The 14328-nt window shown below is 36.5% G+C and overlaps 1 protein-coding gene across 6 annotated transcripts in view; it reads right to left on the minus strand.

Annotated features, from left to right (window-relative positions):
- The window catches only part of BEGAIN (brain enriched guanylate kinase associated), a 159196-nt gene extending 145359 nt beyond the window's left edge, over positions 1-13837 (minus strand). For 3 of the 6 annotated variants that reach the window (XM_054275769.1, XM_054275768.1, XM_054275767.1), the window contains exons 1-2: positions 13749-13837; positions 10542-10671 (exon numbers count right to left, since the gene is read on the minus strand). In XM_054275769.1, the coding sequence (XP_054131744.1) occupies positions 10542-10592 (51 nt within the window). In that variant the 5' untranslated portion in view covers positions 10593-10671; positions 13749-13837. Of the gene's footprint in view, positions 1-3262; positions 4007-10541; positions 10672-13748 lie in introns of those variants that run through there. The other 3 variants (XM_054275771.1, XM_054275770.1, XM_054275766.1) reach the window with 3 other exon arrangements.
- Between the last annotated feature and the right edge of the window lie 491 nt (positions 13838-14328).

Consider the following 14328-nt stretch of genomic DNA (forward strand, 5'->3'; position numbering starts at 1 on the left):
ATTTGTATTGATCATGTTTGCTTGTATTTATTTTGTGTGATAAAAATAAATGTTCTGAGATGAGAAAAGCACAATTCCTGAGGTTATGTATACATATTGTTGCAATGGTGAGGTCAAAAATTGTTTCTAAGACCTCTTGCACACAGAATATGTACTACCAGCAGTTAAATGTAAGATGGAAAGGTAAAGCTCTTCTAAGAAAGAAATTGATTTCCAATGACCAAGAAAAGTCAGTGTCTAATGTTGAGTTATATGGTTCCTTGTGTAGGTAAAAAGCAGGTGTGTAAAGATGAGACATAGCTGGAAATTTGATCCTCATTCATGTATTCCTGAAGTTACTGAAGTGTAATTTTCAGGTTGATTCAAATCCTAAGGTGCTGCTGACTTACACAGGTCTGAAGTCACACTCCTGTATGATTATTTAAGAATTAAATTTTAACCTCTATTTTCTTCCTGGAACAGTAATAGTGGTATATAAAGCTTTCCTGAAGGTACTGGTTACTTGGAACAAATGTATTTGAGATAAAATATGTATTAAAAGACACAGGCCTTTCATACCTGGTTTTCTTTGAAACATACCCTAAGAAAAATATACGTATTGTTTGGATCCATCCACATTTCTCTCTGTATTGATCTGTCCTTTGACAGACTCTGAAAAGCATGCCTTTCCTCTTCTTAGAAACTTTCCATTGTGTCCAACCCTTTTCAGACATTTCCTGCATTTTTCAGCCCACTGAACTGGTCATATCGTTTCATTCTGAAAGTATGACATCGTCTCGAGCTGCACACCTTCCACTACATTGGTGGGGATTCAGAGGTTTGCGTTCATTTAATTTATCATTTTCCTTTCCTGCTTGTTTGTCCAGTGACCTCAAATTTAGATCAATACATAGAAAAATTATTTCATCCTGCTGGCCAGGTTACTAAAATATTTAGACCACACCAAGGTCATGTCCATTGTATTTTGGAATTGCTTTCTACCTATCACAATTCCCTTTAACTTCAGTCACACAATGAAGCATATTTTTTTTTTTTAGCTGTCCAGAAATTCCTCTGCATAACTCTACAGTGACTGTTGGGTTTTTTGTGAGATTTCATTTCAGCAGCCGCTGTTTGCAAACCAGTAAACACTTGCTGCAGAAATGGAACATTTTGACTAGTTCTGAGAAGTCTAAAAGTTGAAAATCACTTTAGTGGGTCTGGATCCAATCAACAGTAGTACAGAGGCAGTTGTGAACACCTCAGGGGCCTTCAGAAAACATAATAGACAGGAGGCAATGTCACAGCATTCATCTTCTGAGTCACACTTTTTTTTATTACATGCAGTTTTTTTAATCTCAAACTTTCAGGCATGTTCTTTCAAGCTCTTCAGGATATGTACTTATACCTCTGCTATTCAGTTTTTATATTTAAATCAATGTAATCTTATAATTTCTTTCAGAGATTATCTTCTGCACACCAGTAATAACTTGGCAACTAAAACATGGAACAGTTAAGCAATGTTCTCTATGAGCATTCAAATGAACATTACATAACCAAGAACTTTTAAAGTATCTTTACAATAATGACACCCAAGGCTATATAGTTATCCTTTTGCTCCTTGCTAGGCATGCTTCAGGTGAGGACTTGGCACTAAATAAATTACACTGAAGTCAAAGTTTTTGCAGGTAGGAGACATAAATCTGTAGATGAGGCTGAACATGTTTTGCTCTTATATTTTGCCCTGCCACTCCTTTATTTTCTCATGTTGAGCTCTGCAGTTGGAGGCATTGTTTGTTGAGGTAAAATGTCAGGTAACCATTGTGTTTAATTTAAATGATGAGGCTTAGAGCAGACTGATGCTTCAGCTGGAGCAGGCTGATGCCTACACTAACTGCATGGAATTACAGAGCACTGGCAGTGCTCAGTCAGTCAGCACTCAATCGGTTGGAAGTTTCAATCTGTACATATAATCAAGTCCACTGGAAAAGATGCTCTGACAGAAGCTTAATTGAAATTTGAAAACAGCATATCCTGCCATGGGCTCAGACTGAAGCCTCTTCAGCCCTTTGTAGGACAGCTCTCATTGTGGAGCTGTGACACAACACAGTGTGCAAATTCTCTCTGTTTCATTACCTTTCACCTCTTCTCCCTCCAGATATCTTTGATAGAAGGCAATTAAAACATCCAAGGACATAAAATCCTAAGCTCAGGTTGCTGAAGTTTGAATAAAATTCTTAAGACTGGATGTTTTCCTATTTGCTGCAGTCCTCTGTGAAATAAAATAACTTTTTGTTTCTTTTTTTTAAACTTGAATAGACTTTTTAAAGAATAATGCAGTTGTAATAGCTCCCAGTTTAACAACATCTGTGTGCATGTGTATAGTCTTAAGCAATAGTTCCTGGACCTTTATTGTTTTAGTGGAATTGCAAATACTACTCTGGAGACATACTAACATATTATATCAGTGCAAGGTTTGGCAGTTCAGGGTTCCAGACTCTGCCATGCTAGCAAACAACAATTTCCCTTTGCTCTCCTTCACAGGCATAAATACCTCTTCCTCATCCAAAGAAAGAATCTCATAAGAAAAAATTAAAAACATAAATATTTTTTACCAGACTGTAGAAGAAAGCTTCAGCCTTTTTTTTGGCTTTTTTTTTTTTTTTTTTTTTTTTCATTTCTTAAGCTTTTGTGGTTGCTTGGGTTGTTTTTAGCACATCAAAATAGAAATTATCAAGTGATATGTATAAATGTATTAACTGTTATGTATTAATTTCAGACACACAAACATTAGCAACACTTTTGGGATGTCAGAGCCCTCAGTAGTATTTAAACACATTAACTGAGCATTCTTGTTTGGTGTAGAGATACCTGAGCAAGTTCTAAACTAGTGACCTTGAATACCTGAGTGGTCTGCCACAGTGCTCTCTTCACCCTTTTCTGAAGGTGTCTTGACTGCTCATATCAAGCTGACCTGGCTATACACATGCTTCATTGCAGTGCAGGAATAACCTTCTTGTTTGATCTTGTAAAGCCATCTTCCAGAAATCAAACTAAAAGGATTTGTAGGGTGTTTTATTCTGTTCTTCCTTCCTCCCATACCTTCTACAGCGGTTCCTTGAGCTACTAAAAATAAACATTCCCTCTTTGTTCCCACCCTGGAGAAAAATTTGTTTACACGGTAAGAGCCCACCTAGGAAGATAGAAACACTTTTCTAATAGTCATGCTAAAGCGTAAATCCTTGTCATACATCACCCCAAAAAAATATTTGAGAGAGCTCACCATGCTTGTACTTCTAGGAAGAGATGCAGATTTTGTGGCTGGCATTCCTTTGCTTTGAGAAATCATAATTTCTACTGGCAAGCCAGGTCTTGTTCTGTATGAAACACCATTACCAAATGACCCGAGAGAGGGACTTGTATCCAGGGACAACGATTTCTCTAATTTGTGTGGTCGTGCTCCAGCCACGAGGTCATCACTTCTCAGAGTCTCTAAGTCTACTTCTTCATTGGTCTTCCCATCTAGAACGTTTTCTTTCCAGTTTTCAGGAGACTTTCTCTTAATATGAAAATCATCTAGGCTTCTCACACTGGATGGCAAGGCATTTTTCAGTTTAGCAGCTCGGTATGCCCTCAGGCTCATGGGATCAAGCACTCTGAAAGTAACTTCATTAATAAATTGAGAGAATTTGAGTTTAGCTTCTATTTTTTCTTCCACAACAGACAATGAACTTGACGATCCTTGACTCACCAAGCTCAAGTCAGATGTAGAGGAGCTGCTTTTCTTGTGGGTCTTCTTCTGCCTCTGCAGCTTTTGGCTTGTGTTTCCCACTTCTGCTGGATACAGGGAAGAGTGTTCCAGTCCGTGAGTTTTTTCACCCCCTTTCTGACAGTGCTTTGATCGATGGGGTCGATAGCCTTCATCCTTATTTTTGCTTTTAACAAAGCTTTTAGCTTCTGACCTTGTGCTGCCCTGTAACTCAAAGCTGTCCTCACTGGAGCTGCAGCGTTTTGAGTAACTGTTCATTGTCAAATCTCCAGAGAGGCTCCTCTCTGCATCGGCTCCTGCTCCTGGTGCACATGCAGCAGTGCATGCACTGCATGCTCTTTCTTCATTCACCCTGCCACCCCCCTCTTGCTTGGCTGGTCTTCCAGGCACAGCACCCTCTGGCTTAACTGGGGAAATGGAGCCTTTCGACAGCAGCTCCATTTACTTTCATGTCTGTGTGTCAAATACGGGCACTGAAAGAGGGATTCCCATAAATCCCCCTCTAACTTGTAAGACAAAAGGCATGTCTTTGGAAAGCATAACAATGCACCCATCACATTTTATCCCATATGCACCCCAAATCATGCATATGTTTCATCATTAATTCAATAGCAAATTCTCATCATTTTAATTAGCCAAACTAATGAACAGAATCTATAGGACATGCAAATTTTCCAGGGTATTGAGTGTTCAGTGGATGAGCATGGGCTTTCATTGACCCAAAGCAACATATGATATATCCCTGTTTGTTGAACTGGAAATCAAACTACCATGATGTAGATCAATTCTCACTAAGTAAAGTCTGGGTTGGTTCTGTTTCAGGGCTTTTTAAAATCCAATAGTAGAGAAGGTCATGCTATATTGTTCTAATGCTAGTAGTGTTTGCTGTTCTATTAAAAAAGTTAGCGACAAATCTGCTAGATCTGCTAGAAAAGCAAACCAAACATGATTCGCACTTTCTACCTCCTTGTTTTTTGCCATAACTTTAATTCTAAAATAATTTTTAAAGGTTAGGATCCAAAGCAAGGTACAATATTTCAACATTGTCAATGAGCTTGGAGTTGTAAAGATAAATTCTTTCAGTACCTTCTACATGAAGTTCTTCTCATTTTTCACTGTCTTTATAGACAGGCAAGTCTGAACTGTGAAGTGAAGAATTTCTATGTTTGGTTTGTATATTCAGGAACCTAAGGAATAGTTTAAGTGAGATTAAAGACTATAGTCTGACTTTGTAATCAGTGTGGATATTTGTAGTGTCCCAATGGTGTGTTGCCACAGGAAATGACCAGAGGAATGGCTGAATGATAAATTTGAAAGAGTGCTTTTTGGTTTTTTTTGCATCTCCTTACTTTAGCATAAGGGTGAAAGGAAGTGATTTACCCCTTTTTGTGTGGTTGGATTCAGACTCTGCTTACATCACTGTCAAATGCAGCAAGTGGAGAAAGAGAAGAGACTCACAAGCAGAAAACTGAGTGACCTCCCTTAAACACAAGAGCACATTTTAAAATATCATGCATAGCTGACAGGTCAACAGCAGCTTGAGCTGAAATGTAGTTACATGTGCTCTTGAAGCAGACATTTAGGTCCCTCATTACAAGGCACTTTACTTACTGCCTAGAATTTATTGTCTCCACTTTGGTAATTCCAACACTCATTTAAATCATAGTTCATAAAAGCTGCTGAAGTGTTGTAAATCTCTCAAATTAACATAGTAAGTACATTAATTTTGCAAATAACAGGGGAACATGAAGATCCTTTTAACACATCAGAAATCAATTGCTTTTAGTGGAATTACTTTTTGAAATGCTTCCATATTTCTATGGGACTGTGCCATTCCATTGCATACTACAAACATTATCCTGATCACAGAGATAATGTGGATAAAAATGCATAAATCTTGCTCACGCTGTCTTGTTTTAGATGAATTTATGCCTCTCTCACTTGAATGCGAATGCTAACACTTTAAAGGGCTGGCAAATGCTTTCAATTGTCAACAAAAAGATTTTCATGACCTTTTCAATGCAGTCAGGGAACAATACAACACTAGTCTCCTTGCAAAGCCAGAATTCAGGGATTTTTCAGTATGTCCAATACAGACTTGTACGAACTTAATGTAGCTCTTGAAGCAAACAGGATTCTGAAATACATTGGATCTATGCTAATCCATCTTAGGTCTTTTGCCTTCCAGATCCATTAGAGCTTGGCAAAGTGTGAGTTCTGCAGTTTTAATGGACTTTATTAATAATGTCTGCTTCAGAAACAGAGAAAGCCTCACTGTTGTACCAGAACCTGTAATGACTTGTACCTATTTGGCAAAGAGCTTTTTTGTTCATGAGAGATTGGGCTCCTTTGTATATGAATAAAGCTATGTGAACTACAAGCATAAGTTCAGCTATCCGTTGCTTATATGCAAATTTTGAGGTATGAATTTAAAAGGTCTGTGTTACAGCCAATAAAAATGGATCATATAATTCTCTTTTATTGTCAGAAAAGAGCTCTTTTGTTCAGAGAGATTTTATTTGCATAGCAGTAAAATATATGTATAGGTATAGACATAGATAAATGGTTATAGGTAATTTAGGTACGGTACATAACTGTGGGTGTCATACTGCTTATACTGCTGCCTCTCTTTTTTCAGGTGATTTCGCTTAATAACTCTAGACATATGACACAGACATACCTGGTTATTAGGAAAAAAAATTATCACAGCTGCAAAATGAAAAATAATTCTTCTTACTTAAATGATGCAGATCTTTTCACATTAATCACTTTGAATCTTGGTCAGAACAAGATTGGTGCTATCAAAGTTTGTAGTAACAGTAACTATTCAGTGTTCTCTCTTGAGAACCAAAACATTCTCTAGAGACTAGCAGACCTGCAGAAATTATTTCCATTATATGTACACATAGAGAATCTGACTATGAAAACAAAATATGCTTAAAAATCTGAATGTTTGATATCTTGAACTTTTTAATAATTGATGTTCATGATTTATTTTCCATATGTTAATTGACTTATTTTTTGAAGTGTTCAAGTTACTTTGCTTTATATATTTAAATTTGAAGACATTGTGGATATAGGGAATTTCCTGTTCCAATGCAAGCAGGTGGGACTGCGAATAGCAATACTTTGCTGCAGTAGTCTGGGCTGTACTCTTGAAATAAATAACTTCAGAGAGCTCAAATTCTTTTGTTATTTACTACTACAATATTCCTCTGCTAGGTGGATGCTTGCCAGATTACCAAGTTCTTCTAAACCAGTCATATTAACATTAAAATAATCTTAAGAGAAAAAGTTGTGCATTAATTTGCCCTACTCTAGAAATGGTGGACACCATTGTTGGAATAAAACAGTCTGTGCAAATCAAGTGAAAACTGTCTGGCCTGACGCTTCACTGTAAATAAGATTGTCCTTTATCAGCAGCTCTGCCATTGTCTAGTTTGTTGACCTTTGATCAGTACCTGCACTTTGGTCTAAACTGGACTTTAAATTAAGAAGGCACTGTATTCTTTAAATTAGGAAAGGACTGTATTTTTCTATGCATTTCTGTGATACCCAATCTTGCATCATGTGGCCCTGATCAAGGAGACAACTCCAGATACCACCAAGACTTGCTCATAAGTGAAACATTTCTAGGGACACAAGTGGATACAGTTTGTAATTTCATGTGTTGCAATGGCTAAGATGTTCTTCTATTTTTGTCTTGATATAAAAACATAAACAGGATGAAACTGATCCTTTCCTGGTAAACTGACTGTTGGATCTGGAACACTTATAAAGGAATGATAGTTAAGATCACAGCTTAAATGGGACTTTCATATTGACTTAGTATTGCATTTGACAAGATTGAAGCATCCAGGAATTTGTCTAGGAAACTTGTTCCTTAGGAAAACATCAGTATTTTTCTAAATTTAGGCTTCTTTATATTCTGAGTGTCACTTTACAAAGACATTATTAGAAACCTGCATATTTTGTATAAACATGGAGTATAACAGAGTTGCCCCCAAATATGACTTGATGCAATGGAATATTTCTACAGGCTATTGACTGAAGATTCTAAATTAATAGCTGAATTTTTTGGGAATTAAAAATGAAAAAAAAAATTAAGTCCACCCTCCCTTTTAAATAATATCCCTGTTTTTTAATCTTCAAGAAATGTTAACTTTTGCTAATTGTATTAAAGGCAAGTACAAGCTATCTTGTATCTGCTGCAGGATGTTATGACAACTAGAAGTTTTTTTGTGTAGAGCTCTGGAAGATATGATCATTTTTGGGCCAAAGTAGACAATATCCAACAATTTTTAGTACTAAGTTTTTCTGTATCTAAAAGTATGTACTGATTCATGAACAAGAATATCTTCAGTAGATTATCTACAATAAAAAAATGAAATATGTATAAAGGTTTTTTTACATTTTGAGATTCATAAGAAACTTTTAAGTTATTATTAAAACAAAAAAGTAAATCTGATTTTTAAACAGTATTGAGGTTTATTTTAATTGCAAATATGTCTGGTTCCAGAGCCTTTTAGAGTCAGTGGGTAGACATCAAGATTTTGGATTAATAATAACACTGTTGTCTGTGCTGCTCCTGCTGAAGTAAAGAATGAATTTTCCTTTATAATGTATTTGCATTCCTAGTTTTCATTCAACTTTTCAACTATTCAGAAATATTGCCTAAGCAGCAGGGTCAGAGTCACTAGAATTTGTAGGAATGGCATTCTGTTCAAAGTTCTCAGTTTGCCCTAAAGGTATGTACATCCCCCAGCAGATACTCCACTCTTAAAATAGCTATATCCCAACTCTCCCAGTGCCCACTCTTGCTCAGAAGTTCTCTACCCTCCTGCCTTAAATGAAAATTTTATCACATCTTATCCAGTCCTCTTCACTTAATGCAGACCTTTCAGTTTTGCACTTCAGTTTACTCCTTTAAATAATACAGATGTTCCTCTCTAGGTTTTCTTCCAACAGATGGTTTCCTTTTCTCTTTTTTTTTCTGTAATGGTTGTCAAATACAAATTTGCTTTTAATATAAGAAATTCCTCATTTCTTGATGAGGAAATTGCCTACACCAATTTCCCCATCAAGACAGCGTTTCCTTAAAGTCATCTCAGCATTATTCTATATAGTTGTTCTCCAGAAATTCTACCACATTTTCAAGTTAATAATTATCTATTTCTAGGATGCTAGGCCTCACACAGAAAAAATTCAATTTCACTAAATATTACTTTCACTATTTCTGTTTCCTTTTAGAACAAAAAATTTCAAATGGAGTGGAGATGCAGTCAGGATTGTATGTATTGTTTTTTACATCACTAGATTCTGCTAGAAAGTGTTTCAGCCCTAAGGAGAATTTAAGCAGACATTTGCTCTGAGTCTGTAAGATTTAGATGTCTTCAGGACCAGTAGAATGAAAATTCAGTTCTTTTATTTTAATGCATGACTTGTTATGGGAACAAATTAGAATGGGTTTTTCCTTTCTTTATCAGTTGTTGGTAGATTTGTAACATGGTATGAAAAACAGAAAATTGGACCAGTACTGCCACCATTAAATCAGTCTGGATTCTTAAGAAATGGTAGATTTTGTTGGCATGAAAAGGAGGTGAAAACTACTGTGGTGTCTTAAAGAGCAGAGACTTCTGTTTCTATGCAGGAATCTGCATGGTGGACAGTGTCTGCATTCAGCCTTGAATCTAAATCTAAAGATAGAATGGATCCAAATTGCTCTAAATTCTCATTAATCAACCTCTTCACCATGATGAGTAAAACATTTATCTGTTTTACAACTACAGGGTGACTAAACTAAAGGGAACAAATTGCTGTGTCATCTTTCTTGTCAACATCCATAAGTCTGATTCATTTAATTTATGGCTGTATACCAGAAAGAGCTGTGATAGACCTGTAAGAAATGCTGAGCATTAGAGAAGAGATGGTTTTTTGGTATAAATCCTGCACCACCCTGAAAACAGAGCCACTGCTCTCTGGCAAAAGCTGCAGCTGCAGTAAAATTAGAGACAGACACCCAACTAAAATGCAAGCTATATTTATAGATTTAAAAATAAATGAAAAATTAAAGAGAAAAATGCAAGCACAAAATGTTTTAGTATACCAATTTTGTTTTTACAGTTCCAGCACAACATTCCATTGGACACAGGCCCTTACTGCACTCAATATCACCCTGTCAGAGCATCTTCCATTACTGAGCTAGCAGCCAAATTAGAGTCAGCTGTAAGATGTTGGCTGTTGTATTGGCTGCTCCCTAGCAGTATAAAATGCCACCATGGACACCCATTACTGTGCACATCTTTAAAGTTTTCAAAGATATACACAAGGCACTGTGGCAACAGCTAATGACATTTGGCTACCCTTAATTACCAAAGGCCTTTTTCTCTCCCATGAAGTGAAATTTTACTCTTGCTGAGGAAAGCCAGAAAAAGGAAGCTGCAGACTGTTCCTTTTTTCCAAGTGTTTTAAGTGATCTTTTATTTATCCACAATCCAGATAATGGACTGCTTGGAAGAGAGGAATACAAAATGAAATGAGGCTGATCTACAGTGTGAGGAATGCATTAGTGGTCTAGTTAGGCCAAGCTTAAGAGTACAAACACTACAGCTTTTTCTTTATGCTGGAACTCAGCACTAAAAAGCTAATGATATCACCTGCCTGATAAATTTTTGTCCCCATCCAAGAGAGACAGATCTTCCTAGCTAGAAGGAGTTAATTACACCTGTGAATAACAGTTAGAACACAGTTGTATATAAGATTTGTGTTTAAGCGACCAACCGCGGCTGCGTACCTTGACCGAGAATGAGTCCTCAAAATGCTCTCTATCCTCTGCCAACATCATCTTTTTCTTGCTCAGTTTCTGCTTTAGCCAGCTGCTCCATGAGCTCTTCTTCACACGCTGTACCGTTTTTGTGGCCGTGCTGTGGGATGGGTAGAACTGTAGGTCATCTGCATTACACTAGCACCTGAGTCTGTGTCTCCAGCTCACTTTGCAGTTGCTTGGTGAAAAGATGTAAAATAATTGATCCTTCTGAGAATACACAGATGAGGAGGCTTAGTTTCTTCCACTGCTCCTTGAAAATGTGTATTATTTTAGGAAAGTGTCAAATCCTTTGAGCCTAGTCTTTAAAAATGTCCTTCTTTGAGGAAGTCTGGCAGTGTCATGGGGCTTTCCAAATTAGGTACACCATTTCCCTCATTTTCCTCTCTCTTTTCTCTCTTCTTTATTCCCAGTAATAATAATAATTATAATAATTATTATGATCGTAATCATCATGGTTATTATTATCATCATTACCATCATTAAGAAGAGGGGAAAAAAGCATGAGAAATTTAAGACAGTAGAGAGGAAGAATGAGAGGAATGGAATTATTTTCTCATGTAAAATCAGGCTTAGGATAAAAACATAATGCCTTTTTCTTCAGGTGGAATGAAAATATTTCCCACTCATTAATTATGTTATATTTTAAAATTAATATATTTTATATACCAGTTTATTTTACTTTAATCCATTCTTAATTTATGCTGGATGCCACAATCTGCAAGGCCTTGCTGTCTCTGAAGCCATATAATATTCCTTTCTGATCTGATACTACATAAATGGTGAACTAAGGCTACTCAAAGTCCTTCCCATTGATGCTTCAAGGAGTATTGAAGAGATCTTTCAGTACAGCAGTGTTTTTCTTGTCATCTTTCTTTTATATCTGCAGGAATATGCAATTCTGCTAATTAAATGTTAAACATAGTGGGGAGTTTAAGACTGGAAGGTAAGTCTTTGTTAAGCGCATAAACCACAAAGGAATGAGATGTTGCTATGATATTCTCTCTCTTCTTTTTTTTTTTTTTTTTCCCATCCAATGAGATTATTCAAATCAGTGAATTATGTGTTAGGCCAAGTTGTTCCAGAGCATAATACAAAAATTCACAGTTCTTTGTAGTGGGTCAAATCCTGAGCCCCCCCCATAGGGACTTTGACTTCATGAGAGCAATAGACCTCTACTAGGTTGGTTGGATTTCATTAGGATCATTTTTTTGGAGGATTAGGAAATCACAAAGTATAAGGAAGGAATAAGCCTTTTTACCTGGGAAATCCCCTCAATCATGAAGGCACCATTTCCCTTTGAAGGCTTCCCAAAGGCAGTTCTCTGTCTCTTCCTCACCCTTCCAGTCTGTCTCAGACACAGTTATCAAGGATTGATTCCTCTAGTTGGGAAAGTGTAACAGCTGTGCAAATGGCCTAAGCTTGTTAGTGGCATTTCTGCTCACTGATGTCTCCTTTAGTCTTGTGGGGATGGTAACATAAATATCACTGTTTACTGGTCTTGTAATTACTATGCTGTGCCTTCCTGAGATTTTGGGAAGGGATGTGAAATGTCAGAATAAACCTCTCCATTATTGGCTTCTAATTTATTGGGCTCTTCAGAGCTGGCCCTTGGGAAGCTTAATGCTGCTTGCAAAAGGAAGGATATATTATTGTTCACCATACCTGGAACACAGTAATTCTGTTATCTCTGTTTCAATTCTTTATCTATGCATATACATAATCTGCCAAAAACTTCTATGTCTGTTACACAGTAAATAAGGAAATGCTTGTTCCAGTTCCATGCTTCAATATGTTCTGAAAAAGTTTGCTTTAAAAAAATCTTGCCTTGCATATAAATGAGTTGGAATGCAAGTATGTTTTAAAATTTGTTGTTCTGAGTAATTTGAAAATAACTGAGAGAAATAAGTGGTAATTTAATAATAATAAGTGATGATTTTAATCTTGACTGCTGTTACCATGGGCTGTTGAGGGATGGATAACTTGAGCAGGAGGGAAGTATTTATGTAGTCTTCTGCAGAAGTTAACTAAACAGTGTGAATTTTTTTGCAGTACAATTTTCTCTACATAAAAAACTGTGACAAATAATACTACTTGGAGGTATAGTATATGCTTGTGCAAAATGTTTCCAGGATACTGGTTCTGGTGCTGTAATGCCTCAAATGCTGCTATAATATATTTCTGCTGAGGGCTGCAAACCTGCATGTTTGCAATCAGAGTTGCATGTCACAGGAATTGGTGATAAGCAGGTATGACTAAATAAGAACAAAAAAGGTCTGTTTGTATTTGGATATATGTGTGTTTGCATACAAAATGTAAAAGTAACCCTTTGCATTGCCTGTTTCTAACCCCTTTCTATTAGAACACTTGCAATTTAAACACAAAGCAAAATATTGTTATTTATTTTCCTTCCACGGCCATAGTCCCACCTCATTCATTATATTAAAGAGACATGTCCATCAGAGCTGTTTAAATACACTTGCAGAAAGCATGCTACAGTAAGTGCTGGTTGTTTTGGCAAATGTTATGCATTTCTGTTGTTTCTCATACAATTTTTTCATCTATAATCTGTTGGGTTTATCAATGTTTGACTAATGTGTTGTATAATTAGACAAAGTAATGCACTACATATATTTTCTTTCATCATTTAATACAAACCTGAGCTAGGTTTAATGTGTACATATTAACTTTATTAATATTAATGCCACTGCCTGAATATTTCCTTTCTTGAAGATATAAATTATTTTGATAATTTCATACTTAATGGCCAGTAGCATATTCAGAATACATATTCCAGTTTTGATGAGATCAAATAGACATGTTCCATGATGTGCATTATGCAAACAAAAGATACATAACTCATTTAAAAAAACCCTATCATGACAGTCAATTATAAATCATTTCATTAGCTTTCCAGCACTGCAGCTTTAGGAAGCTCCATCTATATAATTTGCTGTCTTGTACCTTAATGTATTAACTATTTCCTTTTAAAGACAGTAATGTCTGCCAAATGAAACAACAGAGCATGTTAATTCATATTTAAAGCAGGCATCCAGTTGTCATATTGCAGCACCACTAATTCAAGGCTGAAGACTTCTTTACTACCTGTTATGAATTTTAAATTAAAAAAAAAAAAAAAGACAGAAAACCGTGCAGTAAAGAGAAAGGAATACTTACTTGAGAAGGATTCTGCAAGCTCCGTTCTGCTAGTCCACAGACTGAAATGATGGAGCCAGATTTAGAAGTCTCTTATTAGGTGCATGCTGCTTCAACAGTTACAGCTTTTCTTTTTTTTTTAACTGAAAGACGGAATCGTTTTCTTTTAATGAAGCCAGCACAGAATATGCTGCCCACGTTGCTATGAGAGACTAAACTTGCAGAGCAAAGTCTGGCAATTTCAAAATAACTTACCGGGGGTCATTCACTCTCAACCTGCCCCTGCTTTTCTGTGTAGTCACAAACTTTGGCAGCATCAAGCAAGATCATGGAATGTCACAAATGCAGGAAATTACCAGTTAGTCATGCACACTTGAGACTGAAAGCGATTGAGGCGGCATTGTTTGTGAATGTAGGTATGAAACCAAGTTAAGCCAAAATCTTTCCATTTGGAACATCCACTGAATTCTCTTAAAAGGGAACACAGCTCTGATTGCAGTCAATCTGCAGTACCTGCTACTCTCCTGGTGGTTGGATGCTATACCTAGAGCTCCAGAAGAAAAGAGTGTAGAAACTGCCCCAAAGGGATCACATGAATGTG

This window comes from Melozone crissalis, unplaced genomic scaffold (assembly GCF_028551555.1).
Source record: "Melozone crissalis strain CALT ecotype California unplaced genomic scaffold, PUWL_Pcris_2 ptg000018l_1, whole genome shotgun sequence".
Lineage (NCBI taxonomy): Eukaryota > Metazoa > Chordata > Aves > Passeriformes > Passerellidae > Melozone > Melozone crissalis.